General features: G+C 35.8%; 1 protein-coding gene across 1 annotated transcript in view; it reads left to right on the top strand.

Annotated features, from left to right (window-relative positions):
* Nf1 (neurofibromin 1) overlaps positions 1 to 26,611 on the top strand; it is a 1,119,557-nt gene that overhangs the window by 116,946 nt on the left and 976,000 nt on the right. The window contains exon 8 of the mRNA XM_090400295.1: positions 19,294 to 19,369. Coding sequence (XP_090256421.1) covers positions 19,294 to 19,369 — 76 coding nt within the window. The remainder of the gene's footprint in view (positions 1 to 19,293; positions 19,370 to 26,611) is intronic.

Below are 26,611 nucleotides of genomic sequence, written 5' to 3'. Positions count from 1 at the left end.
CAGGATAAAATTGAATTTCATATTCAAAGGAGAATGTAAGAAAGTTTTAAAGTGAATAAAAGTTGAACAGCTCTCAGATGTGAACTGTAGACTAAAATACACAAACATTATTGAAAAAAAAAATGAAAGAGTTTGAGAACAGGAATCTAATCTTGGAGATTCATTACCAAATGCTGAAGAAAACATTGATTGATTCAGCCAGAGAGGCATTGAGATTGTCAGTAAGAATATCAAAATCAGAACTCCATGGTGGACACAGGAAGTTAAAGAGGCAGTGAAGGAAAAGAAGAAAGCATATGGGTTCTGGCAAGTAAGTCAGGTTGTGCTCTTAGAGAATACAAACAAAAATGTAAGAAAGCAAAGCACTGTGTAAAACTAGCTAAACAAGAGTCATGGGAAGACTGGTAAAAACATATAAAATAAATATCAGATAGGTAGCAAAATATATGCTGGAGGCTTTTGAAAAAGTTTAGAAGTGGAGGAAAGAGTACTGTAAAATGAATCTGCGATGATAAAGGTACTATGAAAATCAAGATAATAGTAATCTAGATGTTTGAAGTAAATACATTGAATGATTTTAAATGAATCAAGAAGTGACAGAATGGTGATAGGAAATATTCAAGTGGAATACTATCAGGAGTATTTTTCAATAATTGAGGTGGAGAAAGCCATCAAAATCACAAATGTAGAAAGGTAGCTGGAGTAAGTCATTTGACCAGAAATGCCCAAATATGAAAGTTTTATTTATTTATTATTATTTATTTTTTTGTAGGAGGCATTTTTATTTTCTTTTTATCCATTATTTTCTGTCATTTGCACCATTTGATTGGTTTAACTCTGAACTTCAAAATAAAAACACCTGAAACTAAGCTTCAAATAAAACTTCACTCAGATTTACATTTCTTGATATCACATATACATCTCATCTTCTAAATTAAATTAACCATTAACTTATTAAGCATCTTCAGACATCTTTATAATCAAGAAAAATATTTTTAATTTACAAGAAAACAAATATACAACATTAAGTCTGTATAACTTAGCTATGTGAATACCAGTATATTTTTCAGATCACAACTTCGGAAGGCATGAAAAATGCTTTAGTTGCACAGCTTCCTTTCAGTTATATAAGTGAAAAGCTGTTATCTTCATCATCATCAAATTCCTGCCATGTACCCTCAAGGGGTGTACAGGATATGACAGTACTACATGAAAAAATTACATCATTACTAACTTCCTATCTACAATTTTCCTCCAAATCAGTCTGTTACTTGTCAAGACTCCAACATTATCATATCTTATATTTCTATCGTCTAAGGCACTTTGTACCGTATCAATCCACCTATATCTTGGTCTTCCTCTGGGTCGTTTTCCTGCCAACCTGGCAGAGAACACTTGTTTTGCTAATCTTTCCTCTCCCATTCTATTTAAGTGACCATACCATCTGAGATTAGCTCTGCTAACGCATTCCTGGATGCTGACATTGTCAAGTTCTTTCCTAATATCCTCATTTTTAATATGATATTGCCATTGATGCCATCTGTTCACGCCTCTAATCTTTCTCAGGACTCTCATATCTGCGGTCTCTAGTCTTTGGTCAAGTGTTTTACTTCTGACCCAGCTCTCAGATCCATAAGTTAAAATTGGTTTGAACACAGTCTTGTATGCAGCTAATTTAGTGTTCCGACTAATTTCTTTCTTATTCCATATGAATTTATTCAATTGACTTCCCACGATACCAGCTTTGCTGATTCTGTTGTCTATTTCTATATTTAGTTTACCATCTTCAGTAAAAATTGTGCCTAAGTAGCTGAAATGTTTTACTTGTTCCACAGGTTCTCCATTCACAGCACAGCTGACATTTTCAATGATTCTGCCTATTTTCATTGTCTTTGTCTTTTTATTGCTGACCTTCATACCATAGCTATTACAACAGCTATTCAATTTAGTCAGAGAATCTTGCAGACTTGTAGCGGATTTATTTAAAAGTATAACATCATCTGCATAAAGCAAAGAGCTGACATTAACATCTCCAATTTTGATATCAGGTTTAATACCACATTCCTTCATAATGTGATCCATATAGATAATGAATAACAGAGGGGATAATGTACATTCTTGTCTCACACCAGATTTAACATTAAACCATCTTCCTGTACTTCCTTCAATTCTAACTGCTGACTCACAACTCAAATAAAGACCAAGTATTGCTTGATATAATGCCCCATTGACACCATATAACTGCAGCGTATTAAATAGCTTCTCTCTTGGCACCTTGTCATATGCCTTTTCCAAATCGACAAAACTTAAATACAGATCTTTGTTATATTCCCATGCTTTCTCGACTATTTGTCGTAAAGTGAAGATCTGATCCTCACAGCCTCTATTTGGCCTGAATCCAGCTTGTTCTTCACCAAGCTTTTCTTCCACAATTCTTCTCAACCGTTTCTCAAGTATATTTGCATAGATCTTGCCAGGAACACTCAGTAGGGAAATACCTCTGTAATTCTCACATTCAGTTTTATTTCCCTTTTTATAATTTTATTTCCCTTTAAATAATACTCTGTATTATTTAATTTAAGTTGTAAGTCAGCATTTAGAATTGAAGTACAGGAAAGGTAGTTTCATGTAAAATTTGTTAAGTTTTCACTCTGTCTCCACTCTTCCTTATCATCTCAAAGAAAGTGGCATTAAACCTGATAACAGAATTGAAAATATCAAACTTAGATTTTTGCTCTTTGCTAATAATTTTATACTCCTAAAAACCAGTGGAAATCTCCAGGATTCTTTACTTGTAAAATCAGATAACATCTGTAGCAAATTTGGCATGAAAATTAGCAGTAAAAAGACCAAAATTATAAAAATAGGCAAGAACGTGGAAATGTAATAATGTAAACTTAATTGTATAGTACTGTCATGTTATCCTGTACACCTCTTGAGAGTACATATCAGAGCATTGATGTTAATGAGGAAACATTTTTTTAAAATAATAAATAAAAGAAAACATTTTTAAATTAAATTTAATACAAACAAAAAAAAAACTCAACCTACTTACAATAGGTTGTAATAGATTTTCAAACTTTTTTGGTTGGGAGTCGTATTAAAAAGAAAGTATTTCTTATGATATCATTCCAGAATATGAGAGCATAATAATCTATGCTGTTTTAAAGTTATTTAAACAGAATGGGAGGAAAAAGGTTAGTAAAACAGATGTTTTTGCTATGCTTGCAGAAAGTTTCCAAGGAAGATCAAGAGCTAGGTGAATTGATGTAGTAGAATGCCATAGAAGACTGAAATATAAACTCTTATAGTATATTCCTGACAAACTATCTGTCAACAATACTCCAGATTAATGTCAATTTATCATGTAGTACTATCATAGTATCTTGTACTTCTCTTGAGTGTATATATGAGCAATTTGCTGATAAAATTAAATGTGACAATATTTTAAATGGAAAGTTTACAGAAGCATTTATATTTTTCTATCCTCTTTTGTTGTTTCATGTTTGAAATTTTATATTTTGCATTAACAACCATTGCAGGTTATTCTTTTCCTTTATTTGGAAATCTGACCTTTGAGAGATCTTTATAGGAATTGCAATCAACTTAAATCTGATTTTTTTAAGAGTTTCTTCAGAAAAGTTAATTTTATTCAACTGAATTATCCCTGTAGCTGAGATGGTTTTCTCATCCTTCTCCTATCTCATCCTGTCTTACCTATGTAAATTGCAGGGTGTTTTTCCCATAAACCAGAGTTTTTCATCATGTAAAGTTTTTCACTTGACACATTTGATTATTATTACTACTCCAAGGAATCCTTACTCATCAAGGGAGGCCCTAAACATCATGTCAAGAACTATCCAATATTTGCACAGTATCTATCACACCTTGCTTTGAATTCATTCACAGGCATCACACTCACAACAGACTGGCAACCTATTCCACTAATCTCCAAACAAGAAACCTAGTTCTAACCCTTGCTAACTACCTCTTACTCAGTTTCCATGGATAGCCCCTAGTTCTCCCACCACAAGACCTGTTCCTAAAATTCCTCTGATTTAATCTTGTAAGAACACCTCAGTAATTTGTATGCCTCTTATATCACCCCTTTTCTGCCTATCAACCAGTTTCTGTAACCCACAAATCCTCAACCTCTTCTCATAAGGCTCATTCCACAGACCAAGTGATCTGATGAGCTGCTTTAGCCACTTTTGCCATGTCCCCCCCCCCCCCTAAACTTTCACTCCCAATCCACTAACACTCCCAAGTCTCTGGCTTTGTCCATTTCCTGGAGTACGATTCCACCAATGTGGTATACTGCTGATAATCTTTTCATCCCAAAATGCATACCCTTAACACTTTGCCACATTAAACTGACATCCATTCTCCTTACCCCAGCCTGCCTATCTATTCAAATCATGTATTAACTATTGCAACACCCAACTTTGCATCATCAGCAAATAACCAAACAGTTCTCTTCAGATGCTTTCCTATATCATTAATGAACAAATAAATAGCAGTGGTCCAAGAACACTGCTTATCGAAGCAGGCCTGTGACTGTGGCACACTACTAGTCACAGGTCTTCTGTGCTCTACTTCTGAATAAACTACTCTCTCATATCTCTACATTAACCACCCTCCTATCCATCTCACTAACCCTACATCCATCCCATGTACTGCAGTTTACTGATTAGAATTCCATGGGGTATCCTGTTAAAGACCTTTGCAAAGTCCAGCAGTATTACTGTAACACTGTAACCCATTACCTTTATCCAATAGCTGTCACTGTATTATAAAACATGAGCAAGTTACTGATACTCCCTTTCTTTTAGTGTTGCACAGTGATCAGCATTCATTTTAGAAATTATGGACTTGACAACCATGTTATAAAAAACTTTTAATTTCCTGACATTTCGATCTTCATATTAAGATCATCATCTGGAGCATATACAAATATACAGGACAAGTTGTTACATTACATACAGTAAGCTAGAGAAACAATGATTAGATCACAGGTTATTCTACTGGCATGACCTCTAGTGAAAAAAAAATTTTTTTTAATTATTTAGAAACTACATCAATAATCTACATCAACTACATCAACATGAATAAGCATTCTTTTTTTATAGATAGTTTTCTTTCATAACAATGAAGTCCTATTTTTAGCATTACAATTGTTATTTTTGATTTAGGATCCTGGATTATCTATAGTCCTTTATAGTTACTCTTAGAGAGGAAGGTTCTGTGGGTTGAATATGTGCCTTCCATATTGGGATTTTTAGACCGTGCATTATTGTTCAGATTGGGGTGGTTGATAATAATCTCACAGGCTTCCTTAAATTTGCATTCATACCATGTTTTGGTGTGATGTAGACAACTAGTGTTTTTCCAGTCAATTCTATGTAAGGTGTTCAGGACATGATCAGAAAGGCCAGCTTCACCATAATTATTATATTAAATGTGTCGTTTATGTTCTTTTTGTCTGATAGGAATTGTTCATCCTCTTTCCCCTATATATGCTATGTTACAGGTGCAATACATACGGTATACTCCATGGTGGGCCAGCGGAGAGAGTGGGTCTTTGGATGAGTTGAGTAAGATTTTTAATTTTGCAGGAGGTTTAAAGGTGGCATTGAGGTTATATTTTTGTAGTATTCTGTTTATTTTATCTGATGACCCTTTAATGTAAGGAATAGTTATAGCTATATTGTAGTCTGGTTTGTCTGTTTTTTATTCGGTTCTTGTAGAGAATTTCGTTAATAGTGTTTTGGCTGTAACCATTTTTTTGAAAAGTATTGCTGATAACATTAAATTCGTCTTTCAGTGCATGTTCACTGGAGCAAATCTTCAGAGCCCTGTTTTTTAGAGTATTAATGACATCAAGTTTTTGTGTTGAGTGGTGGTATGAGTTTATGTGTATATATTGGCAAGTATGTGTCGGTTTCCAGTAAATAGTAAAGGAAAAATTGCCAGAAGGAAGACATGTGACAAGTGTATCTAGAAATGGAAGTGTGTTGTTACGTCGTTACCTTCTTATATTTCTTCTTACTTTGCTTATAATGTTTACTTCGTGTCTATATCATTAATCATCATTATCATCATCATCAAATTCCTGCCATGTACCATCAAGGGGGTGTACAGGATATGATAGTACTACATGAAAAAATTCAATCATTACTAACTTCCTATCTACAATTTTCCTCCAAATCAGTCTGTTACTTGTCAAGACTACAACATTATCAGATCTTATATTTCCATCGTCTAAGGCACTTTGTACAGTATCAATCCACCTATATCTTGGTCTTCCTCTGGGTCGTTTTCCTGCCAACCTGGCAGAGAACACTCGTTTTGCTAATCTTTCCTCTCCCATTCTATTTAAGTGACCATACCACCTGAGATTAGCTCTGCTAACGCATTCCTGGATGCTGACAATGTCAAGTTCTTTCCTAATATCCTCATTTTTAATATGATATTGCCATTGATGCCATCTGTTCATGCCTATAATCTTTCTCAGGACTCTCATATCTGTGGTCTCTAGTCTTTGGTCAAGTGTTTTACTTCTGACCCAGCTCTCAGATCCATAAGTTAAAACTGGTTTGAACACTGTCTTGTATACAGCTAATTTAGTGTTCCAACTAATTTCTCTCTTATTCCATATGAATTTATTCAGTTGGCTTCCCACCATACCAGCTTTGCTGATTCTGTTGTCTATTTCTATATTGAATTTACCATCTTCACTAAAAATCGTGCCTAAGTAGCTGCAATGTTTTACTTGTTCCACCGGTTCTCCATTCACAACACAGTTGACATTTTCAATGATTCTGCTTATTTTCATTGTCTGTCTTTTTATTGCTGACCTTCATACCATATCTATTACAACAGCTATTCAGTTTAGTCAGAGTTGCAGACTTGTAGAAGATTTATTTAGAAGTATAACATCATCTGCATAAAGCAAAGAGCTGACATTAACATCTCCAATTTAGATATCATATTTAATACCACTTTGCTTCATAATGTGATCTATATAGATAATGAATAACAGAGGGGGATAATGTACATTCTTGTCTCACACCAGATTTAACATTAAACCATCTTCCGTTACTTCAATTCCAAATGCTGACTTACAACTCAAATAAAGACTAAGTATTGCTTGATATAATGCCCCATTGACACCATATAACTGAAGCGTATTGAATAGCTTCTCTCTTGGCACCTTGTCATATGCCTTTTCCAAATCGACAAAACTTAAATACAGATCTTTATATTCCCATGCTTACTCGACTATTTGTCACAAAGTGAAGGATCTGATCCTGACAGCCTCTGTTTGACCTGAATCCAGCTTGTTCTTCACTCAGCTTTTATTCCACGATTCTTCTCAATCGTTTCTCAAGTATACTTGCATAGATCTTGCCAGAACACTTAGTAGGGAAATACCTCTGTAATTCTCACATTCAGTTTTATTTCCCTTTTTATTATGGGTACTATGAGAGCCCTACTCCAATCATCCGGAATTCGTCCCTCTGTCCAGGCTTTCTGAACTATGCAGTGCAGCCACTGTAAGACTTTTATACCACCATACTTCAGCATTTCTGGTCGAATATCATCTACTCCTGCTGCCTTTCCACATTTTAAGCCTTTGATGGGTTTTTCTACTTCAAGTATGAATATGTATTCCTGACTGCATGCCTGGTCAGGAATACATAGTTAGAGATGATAAAGGTGACATGAAAACAGGAGAAAAAGATATCCTTATTGTGCTGTCATCACTGCTTGTTTCATTTAGCAGTTTTTCAAAGTAATTACTCCATACTTCAAGGATATCTTTTTCTCCTGTTTTCATGTCACCTTTATCATCTCTAACTCCTTTTACAGCACTCTTTCCTCCATTCCTAAGCTTCTTCAACAACCTCCAGAATATTTTGCTACCTTCTCGATATTTATTTTCTATATTCTTGCCAAAGTCCTCCCGTGACTTTTGTTTAGCTAGTTTTACACAGTGTTTAGCATTCTTGCATTTGTCTCTGTATTCTCTAAGAGCACAAGCTGACTTATTTGACAGGAACTTTTGATATGCTTTCTTCTTTTCTTTCTCTGCCTCTTTAACTTCCTGTGTCCACCAGGGAATCCTGATTTTTCTATCCTTGCAAACAACCTCACCACATGCCTCTCTGGCTGAATCAATTAGGGTTTTCTTCAAGGCTTGCCACTGAATCTCCAAGGTTTGGTTCCTGTTCTCAAACTCTTTCATTTTTTATTCAATAATCTTTGTGTATTTTAGTCTACAGTTCACATCTGAGAGCTGCTCAATTTTTATTTGCTTTAAAACTTTCTTACATGTTATTCTTTTCAATATGAAATTCAATTTTATCCTGCTCAAGACTAAATAGTGATCACTTCCAATTTCAAATCCTCTGTACACTCTGGTGTCCTGCACCAGGGAGAAAACATCACTATCAACAATAACATAGTCAATGAGACTTTTCTTATTCTTAGCCTCTTCTCTCCATGTGAATTTGTGCACATTTTTATGTTGGAACATCATTAATAATTCCTTAATTCCTTAAACACTTTCTGTTATAACCTTAATTATACCTCACTAACTCTTTAATTTATGCAGGCTCAACATGTACTTTGGGCGGTTAACAACTTTAAGGATATTGCACATGGGTAGAAGACAAAGAGATTCTCAATAGACAATGGCAATTCCTTTGTATCAGTGCTGGTTCTCTCTTCGGATTCAGGGAAAATTTATATTATACTGCGCCACCCTGAATCCTAGATTTTTGAACAATGAAAAATCAAAGAACCAGAACTTAGCATAGCACACTATCCCTAATTTCTTAAACTATATAAAGTAGTTCAAATCTCATCTATCTCTAACTTAGTTTGCAGTCGTAGCCTCCCTTATAAATTACCTCCGGCCGTGGTTTGATTATTTATGAATGGTGCAATAGAAAATGAAATCAGGCATGTCAACTATTGAATTTAAAGAAAACATTTATTTACACTCTAGTCAGATTACATATCATGAATAAACTTTTGCACATGCTAGCTTCAATATCAGTTTCAATGAAATACATAATTATCTAACCCTTTTTACTCTCCCTTAGCATGTATAAATATCAGTAACAGTTAAAACATTCTATTAAATCGTGAGCTTAAACTTCACAATACTAAAGGATATTCATTCATAGACATAAAATTAACCCTAATTTCTTCATTTATGTCTGAGAATTGCACTGCCCTCTTAAACTATATCTAAAGGCCTTGCATAAATTCACAACCTTCTAAACTTAATATCCAATTATTAATTACAGTCTTTCTTCCTTTATACATTCACTAAACAGATTTAAGTTTCTAATTTACCAATTGCTGGGGAATCTTTAGAACATTATACATATCACGATATAACATCACCTCCAGGTCCATTTTCCGTTCTGCTTGGTCTGCATTACCCCTCTGAATGGTCCAGAGTGGATATATCTCTGGCGACGAAGACACGTGCTCGCCGTTCACTGGTCATCTGGCTCGGCAAGGCTTAGCTGTCTGTGGTAAACAGGATTTACCACATCCTGGTTAAGGATTTACTCATCTTCACTGGGTAAATCCTTAACCAGCAATCTCCCAAAGATTCCTCGGCATTCTCCCATGATCTCTGCTTTTTGACGATCCCTCCAAGGAACGGGGACGAACATCGACAAGTGAAGAGGACGACTAAAGAAAAAGCAATCCAAAAAGAGCTAGTGCTGCTTTGCTTTTTAAATTCGTGCCCAATATTTCCTTACTACGTCATTAAATTTGTTCCTCTTTGCTCGCGTCACCTTACACCTTCCAGCACTTAGCGCCATAATTTCCCCTAGCATACTCTTTGGTGGTGTGTGTGTGTGTGGCTGAGGGGTTGCGTGCTCTCCTTCGTGCACGTGTACTTTGGCATATGTGTTTTGCTCCTGGCTATCGGTACTTAATCTGATTAGCCTTCTCTCATTAATATACAATACAAATTTAGCAAAATTTAAGCAATGGGCTATTCACAGTAAATACATTACAACACTATGGACAAATGAAAGGATTCTTAAATTATTAACGTTTCTGGTAATTTACATGCAATTTTATCTGCCTGATATATCAGTATATGCCAAAATGTAAGATGCATGTTAAGTTCTGAAGAAAATATAAATTAGTACAGTTTCGTTCAGAAATTAAGAGTATTTTTTTTTTCAATCTCAATTGTGAACTGTATGCATTTGTGTTGTTTGTTTAGGTGGCTAAGGAATGTGTCTAGTGTCTGGCGGCCATGAGACCAGATTGCGAAAACATCGTCAACATATCTAAGCCAGACTTTAGATTCTAAAGGAGAGGAATCTAAAGAATGTTGCTCAAAATGTTCCATATAAAAGTTAGCAATGGGGGGGGGGGTAATGGCGAGCCCATGGCTCTGCCTTCTTTTTGTAAGTAGAAAGCGTTTTGCCATACAAAATAACCGGAACGTAATACATGTGCAAAGAGCGCCATGATATCTGGAGGGAATTTTTTCTGTAAAAGAAGGATTGTGTCATTGATTGGGACATTCGTAAATAGGGCAGAGATGTCAAAACTGACTAATAAATCATCTTTTTCTAATGTAATGTCTTTGATAACGTTTATGAGGTGTTGTGTGTTCCTGATATAGGAGGGGAAATGACCTACCAACTCCTTCAGTGTTGCTGCTAATTTCTTGGCTAAGTGAAAATTCGGGCTATCTATCCCTTCGACTATTGGCCAGAGTGATGTGTTTTGTTTGTGAATTTTCAGTAGCCCCTAAATTCTTGGGGAACGAACATAGTGCAGGAATAGTTTTTTGACCATATCTTCAGGCCATGTGGTAATTGATTTAAGTAGTTTCTCTGTTTTCTTTTTTTATTCTGTTGGTTAGGTTGTAGTTATGAGTTGGTATGTATTATTGTCCGAGGCTAGGAGATTCATTTTTTCTAAATAAGTGGTTCGTTTTAAAATAACGGTGGCACTTCCTTTATCGACTCTAGTTATCACGATGTTCGGATTTGATTTTAATGATTTCAACGCTGTTAATTCGTTAAGTTGCTTGTTATTGTTTTGTTATGATTTAAAATGTTGGCGGTTTCTAAACGTATTTTGTCTGCTATGTTATTTGGGATGAATCTTAAGCCTCTTTCAATATTACAAATAAATTCCGATTTGTTTATCAATCTAGGTGCTACAGAAAAATTTAGACCTTTAGAATTCATCTTTGTTTAAAGTGTGGTTGGATAGATTAACTACGTTACTGTTGCCTGCAGGCAATTGGTGGCTCCTGTTGTTTCTTGCTTCTGGTTGGTTGTTATCGTTCGCTTTGGGGAAATTTGAATATGTCCATTGGTTTTTTAGTCTAAGAAATTTGGAAATGAGGTTTTGCACTAATTGTCTACATCACACCAAAACATGGTATGAACGCAAATTTAAGGAAGCCTGTGAGATTATTATCAACCACCCCAATCTGAACAATAATGATGGTCTAAAAATCTCAAGCATATGGAAGGCACATATTCGACCCACAGAACCTTCCTCTCTAAGAGTAACTATAAACAGGACTATAGATAATCCAGGATCCTAAATCAAAAATAACACTTGTAATGCTAAAAATAATACATCATTGTTACTGAAAGAAAACTATAAGAAAGAATGTTTATTCATGCTATCATAAAAATAATTTTGTTTGTTGTAGTTTCTAAATAATTAAAATTTTTTTTTTTTACTAGATGTCATGCTAGTAGAATAATCTATGATCTAATCATTGTTTCTCTAGCTTACTGTATGTAATGTAACTCAGCTTGTCCTGTATATTTGTATATGCTCCAGATGATGATCTTAATATGAAGATCGAAACGTCGGGAAATTAAAAGAGTTTTTTATAACATGGTTGTAAAGTCCATAATTTCTAAAATGAATACTGATATTCCCTCATACAGTATCCCATTTTCATCTACTCATTCCTGTATTTTTCTCTTGACCAACTTCTCCAATACTTTGCTAACTCCTGATATGCTGATTGGTTTTTAATTTGCTATATCATTCTTGAAGCCCCCTTTACGCAATGGAACTATTTTTCCCTCTTTCCATTCCCTAGCTGAGGCGTAGCTTAAACTCTTTCAAGTCAAGGGCACTGACAATTCTCTCGCTGCTTCACGTAAAACTCGAGCTGGTATGCCATCCAATTCCACAGCTGTATTCACATTAAGTTTCTGTAACATGCTATGCACCTCCATTTCATTTTCTTCAGTTTCTGTATAAGCCTTTGGCTCTCTTGTTCCTGCAATATCACCACTTAGATGATACACACTCTTGCAGATTGTTCACTTAGTAATTCTATTATTTTGACTGATTCAGTTATCTTCCTACCATCAGCATTCATTAAAATCATTCTACCATATATATTCTTTATTTTACTTGCAGCATATCGAAAAATATGCTGCAAGTAAAAGAAAGCACTATCGACATCCAGCCCTTGCAGTTTTGCATGCCATGGCACTAAACCAAGCAATCTCCTAAGCTTGCCATACTTACCAGCTCTGTAATTCCGCATATATCCTGTCTTAATTGAAATTTTCACACATTTAGCCACCTCCCAGGTCAAGACCATATGATCACTCTCACCAATTGGCAGCAACATGGTTATATTCGTTATAGACAAATTCTCAGATGCTTTACTCGAGCGCTCTTGAATCCTTAGTATGTGTCTTCCATCACATGCTTTCTCAGGTAATTATGCCTTAGTAACTATAAATTCCATTTCCTTCTTCCCATGTGTCCTCTCCTCCTTCCAGTCTATGTTTCCATAGTTGAAATCCCCCATAATAATTATGTTATATTGTGTCTTAACAATTACTTTAATTTATGATTTTATATGTGTTGTGTTCTGCTGCTTATATCTCTTATCTCATTTATCTTTTTCATTATATCTATTCACACAATTTGGCCGATTCTTAGAATGATTACATATATTAAATAAATTGACAAAGGATTGATTTCTGAATAGAGTCCGATCCTCAGCAATAACGGTCTGGAGTTACCTCCTAATTGGGTTCTGGCAATATTTATTTGTTCAAGCTGCGCCAGCCAGATCCTTAGGTTAGAAATTCCTTTTAACCAAGAAGTAACCCTCAGAAAATATACAAAGTAAATCAATCTATTAATTACTCCTTATATCAATTTTTTCTATATCTCTTAAAACAATTTAGATTGCAGTCGTGGTCTCTTTCATATATTTCTCTCCCGCTCAGATTCAAATATTAGCAAGCAGTGCATTGAATTCAAATCAGGGCACAAAACAGGTTAAGATAATCAAGATACATTTATTAGATTCAAAAGATTGCACATTTACAATAAAAAAAACACTCAATAGGAATAGAGTTATCCCAAGTTGTAAGGTTAGACATATCAACTGTAATTCACATATCACATCTAAGAATAGGCTCATTTCACTACACAAAATCCTAGCTAGCATCCCTTAAATATCTTTACTATCTTACACATATTCTTAAAACATTCACATCGATAATTCTATAGATCATTACTTATGACAAATTAACTACTACTCATTCAGACAAATATTAAAGAAACAGCTATTTGGTTCTAAATACTGGTATCTAAAATCTCACTCTAGTCCTTCATTCAAGTTTAGAGTTATATAACCTAACATCTCGTTTCTTCCATGACATTATTCTGTTCTTTGTTAACAAAGGAATTATAAAGGGTTTTACATTACCACATTCCTGTAACTTATTCCGTCTATCCTTTCTTTATAATTTCCCTCCGAATGTTCGATCTCGTCCTTGGTTATTATAACTCACGGCTAGGTTTAGCCTTATTTGTTTTGTCCTTTCATCGCATTCTCGACTGGAAACAGCATGGATTGAATCGATGCACGTGGACGTATGTGGTAGCCAGTTTCTTCTGACTTACTCGGAAAGGTACCTAACATTTCTTCGTCTAATCCTTCCACCCGACATCGCGAAACGATAGTAGAGAATAGCTGCCTGCTATCGACTAAACCTCGAACTGGAACTCTTCCCGACTCTACTGGAACTTTTCCAGCAACTCCCAATGAAAGATCCTCAAAAGCCCTGAAGGACAGGGACAAACCCATTTGATACCCCGTATCTCTAGCACTCTCTTTCACTCAAAACTTTCTGCCCGACTCCTGATTCATTCCTATCTTCCGTACGATTGCCGCATCCTCCCGGAAAAAACATTGTGCGTGTGCTGTTCGCACGTAAGCAAATTACCGTGGGCTACAATTTATCCGAAGTTGTTGTTAATGGACTTTGATCCTTCTTTATTATGCGCTAACATATATCTTATAGAGAAACTTCTTACATTATAATCTTTTTACAAAAAAATGGCCTTTTTTCACTTTTAATTAATATTACAAAAATTTGTATTAGTACAATTCTTTAACCAAAAATTGGTATCTTCACTTATTTACAAGCATTTCTACTTTGTTTTTTTGTTTTTTTTCTTGTAGAATTCTGAATGAGATATTTCTTAGTAAAATTATTTTCATTCAAAATTCAACAATTACTTGTCTTCCACTCATTGTCTATTTGCCAATGCATACTATCTCCATAAACTTTTCCATCCCCTGGTCTTTAGCATCATCCAACTGTATATTTTGTTTTCCTGGCCTCTATCTCATACCAGATAACCTCAAATGTGCTATTTTCACTGTCCTGCAGTTGAACTTCTACTCTCTTTGGTTGCAGTTCGTTGGCTGTCTTCAATAACGTTCCACTCCCCATTCTTTTCTCTCTATTCTCCCTGAACACCCTATATCCTTCACATTCTGTCTCACTAACTATATCATCTTCTGTTAGCCATGTCTCACTAATGCCAATAACCTTTGGCCAGGATGAACTAATCAGTGCAAAAAAAAGAATCCTCCTGCTTCTTCCGAATGCTCGTGGCATTAGTGTATATCAAGTGCAAAAGTGACACTTTATACTAACTATCCCATCTGATTTGTTGCCATTGTTACTAAATTAGGCATATTACATACATTCTTACTCCACTGTCCTACTGATGCCTGCATCCCCCCCCTCCCCCAGCTCTAGTTTCCCTGATTCTGCACATCCACTTTCACTTCATTCAACAACACTTTTTCCAGTCTCTGAACACCAAATCCATTCAGATGCAAACCATCCTTGTATAAGTCCTTTTGCCCATCAAACTCACTTCACACATCCACAAATCCACACTGGGTGCAAAAATTAACTCCTCCTGCATAACTTGCGCATGAAGTCATTTGCTATTATGGCTCTCCTACTCGGCTCTACTCTGTCATACTGCAGCAGCAGACTCACTATCTTAACTCTCTCACTCTTTTTCTTTCATTACTTCCAGTAATTTTTTCATTATCTCTTTCATGCCTTACTTTTCTCTTTTCAAATCATTCATTCCAGCCAATATGATCATCTCTTTTACCATACCCTTTTGTGCTCTAATAGGCTCACTAACATCATTAATTTTTGCACCCAGAAAGCTCGATTTTGTCAATCTCTCGTCGATCACACCTTTTATGAGTGAATCGCTGTACAAGACTCGCTCCTTAATTTTTCATTCTCTCTCTCTTGGTCAATCCCTCATTTCTCTTATCTTGCACTTTTCTTTCTATTATCAGCTTATCCACTTGCCAGACGTTTCTGTATTTGCTTCTGCTTCTCCCTGTGTATATCACTTCATGTAACTGAGCTATTTATAGTCATGTAATGACCTCATTACAATCAACTCTTCATTCTTTACATCAGCTTCATTCTTAAAGCATATTCTGAGTTCCATTCACTACTTCAATCTTGAGAGCTGAGATACTTTTGATCCTCGGTACACTTTCTCACCACTATCGCTTTCAAACCAAATCCATTTTCCTTTGGTAATGTATACATTTTGCAGACATTGCACTGCACAAAGTCCCTTTGGCTAAATTCTTTAAACAATGATGCCTTGGACAGCATTGTTCCACTTCACATCGGTGTCATGTGCTACACTATGTAACTTATAAGTGTGACAATTTAATTCCCAGAATGGCTGCACAGTGTTGCCTGTGTGGTGATTTGGTTGGAGTCACATGAGTAGTTGTCTTTGTACATGTTTTTACTAATGCATGCGTAAACCCCAAGCTGATATAGCCATTTGCTAGTTAGCCATTGCAAAAACAATAGAGATCTGCGTGTAGACTTTGGTGTAAAAAATGTGTGATCGAAATTTGGAGTAGTGCGTTAGCATTAAATTTTCTGTGAAAATTGGCAAAAGTACTACTGAAATGTTGGAGCTGTTGAAAATATGGCATACGGTGTGGATGCTCTGAAAGAGTCAGGTGTCTTTAAGTGGCATAAGAGATTCAAAGGTAGTCGAGAAGATGTGAACAATGACCCCAAAAGTGGGCAGCCCAAAACAGAAATGATGGACTCAAATGTGAACAGAGTGCGAGATTTGTGCAATCTGATAGATGATTAAGTGTGCAGTTAATGGCTGATGAATTGCAAATGAATCGGGAAACGGTCAGGGTAATAAAGATTTCTGCAAAGTTTGTGCCTCGGATACTGGAAGCACCAGTATGATTCCCCCCCCCCCCTCTCCCCCCAAAAATGCTAGAGTATGCAGTGTTAAACCCCAAGTTTGCCATCTCTGGAAAAAAAGCATGCATGTCACAGTTGCAGTTCAAGATCATGCTGGTGTGTTTCTTTGATCACAATAGGATGGTCCCCTATGAATTCATTGTCAACCAACAATGCTATTTAGAGGTGCTGAAAAGATTACGAGATTGCCTTCAGAGAAAAAGACCTGAATTGTGGCAAGCTATAGTGTACTTGTTGTGAGAGAGTTTCTGGCCAAAAAAATCGATTACCGAATTAGGTCATCCTGCTTATTCACCTGACTTAGCTCCCTGTGATTTCTGGCTGTTTCCAAAATTAAGTTTTTTAAAATTAGGTTTTTTACAGGTGCATTCTGGGAATTAAATTGTCACACCTTGTATATACAGGGTGGTTCAAAATTCTACGTACAAACTTTGAGGGGAGGTAGAGAACATCAAAATCAACCATATTCACATAGGAAAGCATGAATGGAAATGCCACCAGAAGGTATTAACAGGGACACAAAGATACAGAAATAACACAAGGCAGTAAGTAGTGGAAAAAACTTTATTAGGTGTAACTGAACAGTTCAATAGTAGTTGGATACATAATATGGTTTCACATCAGGTGCTCAGTTACGACCATTAGCAGTGATGCATGCCTGACACCGATGACGCATTGATTGCTGTACATTTTCAAAAATACCTGGAGCTTCCCAGATATTAGCAGCGGCAATGCCAATTCTTGCCACGAGTCTGTGTCAGAGGCAACAGGCATTTCGTACGCCATGGCTTTAAGGATCCCCCACAGAAAGAAATTCAATGCTCGATAAATCAGGTGAGCGTGGGGGCCATGTGATGGGTCCACCACGCCCATTCCATCAAGCCCCAAAAGATCTATCCAAATACTGACGCACAGAAATGCCAAAATGGGCTGGAGCCCCGTCATGTTGGAACCACTTCTGCTGACGCACAGTTGTTGGAACATTGTTCAGTAAATCCGGCAGAACTTCTTCCAGAAAGGTCCGATACTTCTGGGATCCATTCGGGATGGTAACAGGTATGGGCTGACTAAACAGTCAGCGACAATACCTGCCTATACATTAATGGCGAAGCGTTGTTGTGCAGCATGTGATCGCACAGCGTGTGGGTTCTCATGGTTCAATCACCACACATGAACATTGTAGTGATTGAAGACCTCTTCCTAGTTAAATGAAGCTTCATCCATGAACAAAACATAAGTTGGAAAATCCAGGTCTACAGCACTTTTCTGCAGAAACCACTGCACGAATTTCACATGTTGAGGATTATCTTCGGTCATCAGTAACTGGACCTGTTGCAGATGAAATGGATGTAAGGACTCGGTGCAAAACGCGTAATACGCTCGATCGAGATACTCCTATAGTAGAGGCACCAGCACATATGCTTGTCTCTGGATCATTGTCCATCGCATGCAACACCTCCTTTTCCATGGCTGGATTTCGCATTGATCATGACCGCCCACTAGCATGCCTGTGATCCTTGAATGATCCATAGTCACAAATTCTGATGCAAATGCGAAAACATTTGGTGATGCGGTACACGTCTGTTTTGGTACCTTTCGCAGTACGTTCATACAACGACTCGTTCATCACCATCAGCTAAGCTGTAAACAAGGCACATGTCTGCCCATCTCAGCATTCATAAAACGACGCATGTTCTTTGTACAATGTCGAAAACTTGAATGAGGAAGCCCCAATTGCTCACCTGGAGCACTGATGAACAGCGCCACCTATCACTTTCGATGGCATTTCCGGTCATGCTTTCCTATGTGAATATGGTTGATTTTGATGTTCTCTACCCCCCCCCCCCCCCCCCAAAAAAAAAGTTTGTACATGGAATTTTGAATCACTCGTGTGTGTGTGTGTGTGTGTGTGTGTGTGTGTGTAATCATATCAGACTATTTACATAGGATTAGCCATCCTTTTAGAACATTAAGTCATGTTAGGCTCAGTGATCTGTCCTAGTTAATGGTGGATTGAATTATGACTTATTTTGAGTTGTTGGATTTATTTTAGGGGTTTTGAAGATGTCTGTGCATACACAAACATACATACATACACATAGAAATAAAAATTTTATTTTGATGTTCTAAAAATATAGCATACTAAATAAAATATGGAGTATAAACTTCAGATAATACACAGTAAATTTTGGTATTGTATGAAAGGAATGACTTAAGTGTTTTCTTCTCTGTTAATAATTTCATTCATTAAAATCTCATTTGTGATTAGTAGTAATTTTCTTGGCGTTCTTCAGACAAGACAGCTAAGCAAATTGGTATTAGTGCAGTAAGTGTTTTTTTGTTTCTGAATTTCAGTTTTTTACTCCTCAGCAGAGTGGTCTGTGATCACATGCAGTTTGTATAGTAGTTAGATGCTGATGCTGTCTGACTTTAGTTGCATTGTTAGTAATTGATATGTAGCCAGCCAACCAACCATTCAGTTTTATTTTTCAGAAATTTGTTTAATGAGACTTCATTGTAAGTTAGTTATGAATTTTGATAGGATTTGAATGACCAAAACAATTGACTTTACATTCAATGTATTATAGTATACATCTGCATATAGATTTCATTTTTCCAATATTGCCATAATATAGTAATATTTTGAAATTGTTTCTTTAAAACATAGGCAGTGTGGAATTGGATGGATACATATCCTCATGAGTTTACAGATTTACAGAAAAAACCGAATGAAGAACTGACAGGTAACAGCAAACCTGTATATTAAAAGCTGTATGTTTATAGTAAATTAAAGTGTTACCTATAGAAAATTTTTCTGCTTGGTTACAAAGTAGATAAAAAAAAGAAATTATATATTCTTGTTTTAATCCTTTAAACTACCCAACCATATGTCAACAGAGTTTGTGCATGAAGTATCTTCATGTCTAGTCTGCTTCTACATAGACTGGTAGCTTCAGAATCATTTGCCTCGGTATATCATTATGCAAAGCACGCTTCCATTTAGGTGCGTATATTGCTAATTTTAATGCTTCCAATATTTCGTCTCAGTCACTGAGACATCTTCAAGGATTACAAATAACTTTTGTAACAACACTTAAATACAATACAATAATAAGTGAAACACTTGGGTGAATCTAAAGTTCTATCTGGGTGGTGTGCCCTTTATAGGCATTTGTAGGTGGCCTAGGATGTAATGTGGGATCTCTGATAATTAATGTTTCCCAATTTTGGGGTTTTATGCAACTGTATTTATTCAAATTAGGTTGATTTCTCAGTGCAGTTGCAGATTCTAAAAACAGTCTTTTTTGAATTTACTATGGTGGAGCATGGTGGTTTTTCTCCAGGAGATCTGTGGGTTGTATCCAAAACATGGTCTACAAGGCCAGATTGATCATAATCATAATTGCAGAATTTAAGGGTGTCCTTGCTCCATTGGGTCAGCTAGGAGATAAGAGTTTAGGATGCTGTCATGGTGGATCTTGAGGGTTCTAACAATTGCACACTAATAGGTGCCAAATGAAGAGGAAGAATGGAACATGCTGTCGTCTGAAAAATTATGGATAGGATTTGAAGTCTGTGAAAGTAGGTCATTTATACACAAGAGGAAGAGAGTGGGTGGGAATATAGAACCATGTAGTATTCCAGCATTGGTGGGGAAATCTGAAGAGAGGAAACCATCCACCATGACTTACAGTGATTGACCAGTGAGAAAGTTGGCAATCCAGTTACAGAGAGTGGAAGACAGACCACATGGCAGCTTGTTAAATAGTTTGTGACTATCTTATAAAAATAAGATAGTTACTTCACTTCTTATTTTTTGTGACTATCTTATTTTATAAGATAGTTACTTTAGTTCTTCCAAAGGGATTTGATGTTTGGTGGAGATAGTGTTGTAAAAATAAAGATTTTTATATATTTTAATTTTTAAATTTCATATCTTTTGAACTTGCTTTGTTATAGTTCTCAATATTTTTTTATTTATTTCTTATCTTATTATCAGTTGTACTCCAAGTTTGAATCGTTGCTTGAGCAAGTTCAATCACTCTTAATCCCTTCGTCTACAATTTCCCCCCCCAGTGTCATAACTATGCTACTTTTACATGTGTGGAGAATAGATTCAGGAATTGCCTCTGGCTGGAACCAATTCCTTTGTCTAACTAGCTGACTTTCTCTTACACTGATCTTTAAAAATTTATTGGTATAATGACTGCGCCATTAAAGATCGCGCAAAGGAATTGTTTGCCTTTCCTATGCATGTGAGAGAAATGCTCAGCAGAACACGGAATTATCTCTAAAACTCAGTTCTAAATCAAGCAACGTTTGAAACTTGCTATTAGTCAGTCGTGGTTAACTTTAAGGACACACACAGGTTCTATATTTATATGAGAAGTGCATTGGTAAGTCGAAATCAGGCAAGTTAACAACAAACAAAACAATTTATTCATATTAAGACATGGTAATTACAACATAAAATAAAAAGGTTTCACAGATATCAAATTTGTCTAGTTCTTATCAATTCTGCTAAGAAACAATGCAATGCACATGTCTGGTTCTCAAATTAATTAAAACAGCTTTTCTAGTCTTCAGCTTAAAGACAAAGATAATTATATATGTTCACATATTTGTCAGACACATGGTTAGTTTCACACACACACTTCAACTCAATTTAACTCAGATCATTAACAGAATTATGCTTAACTAAGCTTCACATTCAATCTCCATTCCAACATTAACTGTTAACAATAACTCTTAACATTAAAAAATGCTCATCACTCTGCGGATAACTATTTCACAATAATTTAGAAGTGCAGTTTTCCGACTTCACAATATTCTACAATATTCTAGCAACTATATAATTAACAATCCCTGCTCTAAGGTTCACAATCCATAACAGTTCTACATTAATCTTACTTGAAACCTTTCTCAGCCATTTCTGCATTCAAGATCCTAGAGATCACGAACACAATTTCTTCTTTCCCATTGGAACTGCAAACAGACACTACTCCATGGCAACAACGATACAGCTGGAGGCAAGACTTTCCTGCAGATATTGTTCTCCTCTTTGGCTTTATTCATTCTGGCTACTTCATATGCCAAAATAAGCTTTACCTGCAAATTGAGGGTATAGCAATGTGTAGTTATTTCTCCAACACTTGTTAACTATTTTATGGAATGATTTGACCAATGGATATTGAATAGCATCTCTCCCAAACTCTCCTTATGGTACAGGTATTATTATTACATGGCACCTCCATGGAGTTCAAGTACTTATTGCAGGAGGGCACTTCTCTACTCCACTACACACACACATCTCATCATCTTCCCTACCACTTAATTCTCCAAATACGCACAACACCATCTACTGCCCATCACCACCACTACCGACATTATTTTTTTTTGTCTGTAAATTGCATGTGTAGAACCTCTGCAGCTCAGTTAGTACGGACAAAGCCCTGTGGTCGGAAAGACCTGGGTTCGATTCCCATCCGAGACATGAGGAACCTTTATCTGGTCTCTTTTGATTAAAGGTGAGTTATCTGGTCTCATACGGCGGTAGGGTTTTTTTATCACCCATAAACTGCGTTTTTCATCCCCCAGAACAGGCCAACCAGCCCCATGAACACACGCATCTACAGACATAGGATCATGACTAAACCACCTTATCCTTGAGATGGCCGTGGTTGTGAAGTCCACAGCTAAGAACCTTAATGGTTCGTGAAAGCTTAAGAAGAAGAAGAAGAAATTGTGTTTGTTCTCATGGCTGATTTGCCTGTATGTGGGATGAAAAACCCAAGTTTCCAGAATAAAAAAAAAGCTGCTACCTCTGTATGAGATCAGCTAACTCTCCTTGAATTGAAAAATTTCATATAAAGATTTCCCTCGTCACAACGAAAATTGAATGCTAGTCTTTTCCATTCGAAGGAGCAATGTTCTGCTGTTTTTCTAGTTGCACTATGGTAGTGCTAAAAAGCTCCCCTAGTTGCAACTAGAAATGAACCTAGAACAGTCTTTCTTTGCATGGCTTAGCACTATGGATGCAAGCAACATTTCCACAGCACTACCCAAGCCAATCACTTTTTTAGGTATCTGGATGGTATTCTTATGGTTTGGCATAGTTCCCTTACTGTACTTTGTCACTAAGATCAGAATCTACCATGACATCCAATTCATTCTTGAGATTGACTGCTGTCTCAGGAAATAAATTACATGAAAATCACTTTTCTCGCTGATGAATTTACCGGGTCTTATGTCAACAAAATCATTAATAACTATATTATAATACTATATTAATAACTATATTTATAATTTCTTTGTCATTTGCCTGTCATTCATCGTAATGGTGATACAGAGGTTGCTCATCGTGTTACCATTCCATATGTTAAAGGTATCTCTAAAGGAATAGCCAACTACTTTGTTGGTTTACAGGTATCCTTTCACCTTATTTACAGGATTTCTACTTCTTTTAGGTAATGCAAAAAGTTAAAATTTTACTTTTTCACTCACTCTGGAGTTTGTTAAATTTCTTGTCATATTTTGTCCAAACCAGTAGATCAGTGGCTATATGTCATGAAGAATGTCTCAATTGCATTAAATTCCATGAATCTGAAGAGTTGGTACTTGTAGAACATGCTATCTCCACCAAATATCAAATCCCTTTGGAGAAAGATTAAGGTCATCACAAAAGTAACTATCTTATGAAAAGCTTATAAAAAAAAAAGTTGTGCAACTTGACTACACTGTCCAAATATGAACAAAAGTGATGGACTAAAATTATCATTTTTATGGAAAATAGTACTTCTCTACATATTCTGTAGGCTCTTATTTAAAGTTATATAGTTAGGATCTTAATTTATTTTAGACCGGGCACTCTGTCATATGTGTGTAGCTCATGTTTAAATTGTTAAGTCTTCCAATTATGTTCTACTTGTTTAATTTGAAAGGCACACTGAAGTTGCTCTTGATACTTTGGCAAAACATTCTGTGCTCAGTAATAAAAATATTACATAAGTATAATCCGTAGTGAGTTTTATTCATCTCATTATGGCTTGTGTTCCCATTTGTCGCGTTAATCTTATTTCTGAATTAAAGTTATTTAGTTATGATAGGCTATTGTGATACGTTAAGGAGATGAGATCATTATTTGCTTAAGGAAAACTACTTTATCAGCATTTTCACAGAGGTTGTCACTCTTGTGAGTTGTCAAATCTCATTACATCATCATAATCACCATGAAATTTCTGATAACTGTTCTCATGGGGTGGACAGGATACTATGATAGTTTTATATATGTCTTCATCATTTTATTTTATTTATTTATGTATTTTTTTTATTTCCATCAACAGTTTTCCTCCAGATTAATTTCAGGTGTACGATATGGTAACACCTCACATTTTGGTCTTCTAAAGCACCACCAACTACATCATTTCCATTTTTCTTAATCATCCTCTGGGTCAAACAGACCTATTTTACTAGCTGTTACTTTTCCATTCTATTTAAATTGTCTGACCACTTCAAATTAGCTTTGCTTGCACATTTTTGAATGCTAACAACATGCAGTTTTCTTTTCTGATATTTTTATTTTTAATATGATTCTGCAGTTGATGCCATCTATTCACTCTCTTAATTTTTCTCAGAACTCTTGCATCTGTGGTCTCTAGTTTTTGGTCATCTGTTTTATTTTTAACCTCATAAGTTAAAATTGGTTTGATTACTATCTTGTACTGCTAGTTTAGTGTAATTTTTTTTCTTATTTCATATAAATTTATTGAACTGGTTGACCACCATACAGTCTTGTTTATTCTATTTCCAAATTTAATTTGCCACCTTCAATAAAAATTGTACCTTAAACCTCATTACAGTCCATTGAAATTAAGAAACCTGTTGAGGCTGGAGTCATTCATCTCTCAGTGGTGTTCTTCTTGAGTTAACTCAGACATATAGACTTGAATAATATATTGCATTGACTGTTCCCCATATTTCTTAGACATCTTTAATGAACATCACTTAGATTAATATAAATATCAGTGAAAGATGCTGGATTGTTGTTGAACAGATTTTTGATTCTAAGGATTTCTGTCTTCTGAATCACTAAAGTAATATCCTCTTCCATACGTGTTCATATTGTGCAGTACATTTCACAATCTGCTCTCATGCCATCTTTTCCATGTTTTATGTTGGAAGCTGCACATAACACACGCATATATTTATTATTATTATTATGGAAGTAATATGAAAATAATAATTTCTTTGTGCTTTTCAGTAAATATCATCAGTGAAAACAATATTTTGCATATGCTATGTCAAAAGTTGGCAAGCCTGTCTGTTTACTATAAATGTTTCATCTTGTGGAATTGAATCCTGCAATGCTAATCAGAACCTACAGATTTGAAGCTTTATGCACATAAAGCTGCAGCCTACATAACAGCATGTTATGTAGGCTGCAGCTGCAATTCCAGAAACATCATGTTTGTTTCCATTTAGTTATGGTAGAATTCCAAATGCAAGGCAGCAAAATAGATCAAGAACAGAGCACAGAGTATGTTTCTTACATATCTGAATACTGAATGAACAAAGATGGATTGGCAGTTTGAGAGTTAGCCAACCAAATTTTATTCTGTATTAGCTTAAACCATAGGACAGTAATTTATTTATTCGTTTGGAGTTTCTTCCCTTTTTCCCCCCCGTCCCTATTGGGGTGAGTTGAGCCCCCTCATGGGGGGTTAAGTATTTATGGCTGTAGATCCTTGTGTGTTCATGGGGCTGGTTTGCCTGCTTGCAGGATGAAAAACACCAGATAAACTGGCAGAAAAAACCCTACTGCCCGTGCCCAAGACTGGCTAACTTGGCTATGGCTGAGGAAGATCCTCAAATTCCTCACGTCTTAGACGGGAATCGAACCTGGGACACTCCTTCCCCAGTCATATGGTTGCGAAGCACACAGCCACTAAGCTAACCATGCGGAGGAGAGTAATGACAACAAGATGAAATATCCTGCCTGTTTAAATTGAGTGACATCTAGGGCTGCACTTAGTTTAACAAGGATTCTATTTTATTCATATGAGAACACTAAAGTCAGCTACTGGAATCATACTCTAAATAAATTAAAGATACAAAGAAATTATATACTTGGTTTAATCCTTTATCCAAGTGTAAGCAAACAAAGTTTGCGCATGAAGTATTTTCAGGACTGGGGCAACTTGTATATAGAAGCTAATGACTTCACATCACTTGCCTTAGTATCCCATAATGCAAAGCACATATCCTTGCGGACATGTATAATGCTATGCATTATTGGAAGGGTCACTATCCAGACTGGTTTCGAATACTTCAGGCACAAACTTTGTTTGCTTAAACTTGGATAAAGGATTAAACCAAGTATATAATTTCATGATATCTTTAATTTATAGTATAACCAAGTGGAAAAACTTCCAACATGGAATCATTCTCAACATCAGCAGAATTGAATATAGATACCATGAACATAAGAAGTATTAATTTTAAATAAGTCGAACTGGCAGAAGAATTACAGAACTACCACTGATATGAGGCTTGCCATTCCACGGAGGTAAATGCCTTGTCAGTAATAATAATAATTGGTGTTAGAAAAACAAAGACGATACAAACAGGTGGGATTGTCAGCCTTGTCAGTAATAATAATAATTGGTGTTAGAAAAACAAAGACGATACAAACAGGTGGGATTCTTCTAAATAGCAATGATGATGTCAAAAAAATTATATTCTTGTTTAATCTTTTATGTTCAAAGTGTTCCATGAAGAAGTTGGCAATGGTTGGAGCAGTAGGACTACCTGATCTTTTGATATAATTTGTTTTGAAAGGCGAAATAACCATGTGTATAACAAAATCAAATAGTTTAACAATATCTGATGGAAATTCTTATTGAAGTAATTCAGTGGTGTCTGATAAAGGAATATTAGTAAACAATGACACAATATCTAAGCTGATCATAACATTGGAAGGGCCTAGA

Source organism: Typopeltis vanoorti, chromosome 11 (genome assembly GCF_054136105.1).
Source record: "Typopeltis vanoorti isolate ZY-2024b chromosome 11, IOZ_Tvanoo_1.0, whole genome shotgun sequence".
NCBI lineage: Eukaryota > Metazoa > Arthropoda > Arachnida > Uropygi > Thelyphonidae > Typopeltis > Typopeltis vanoorti.
This window is presented reverse-complemented; position numbering and strand designations above follow the sequence as displayed.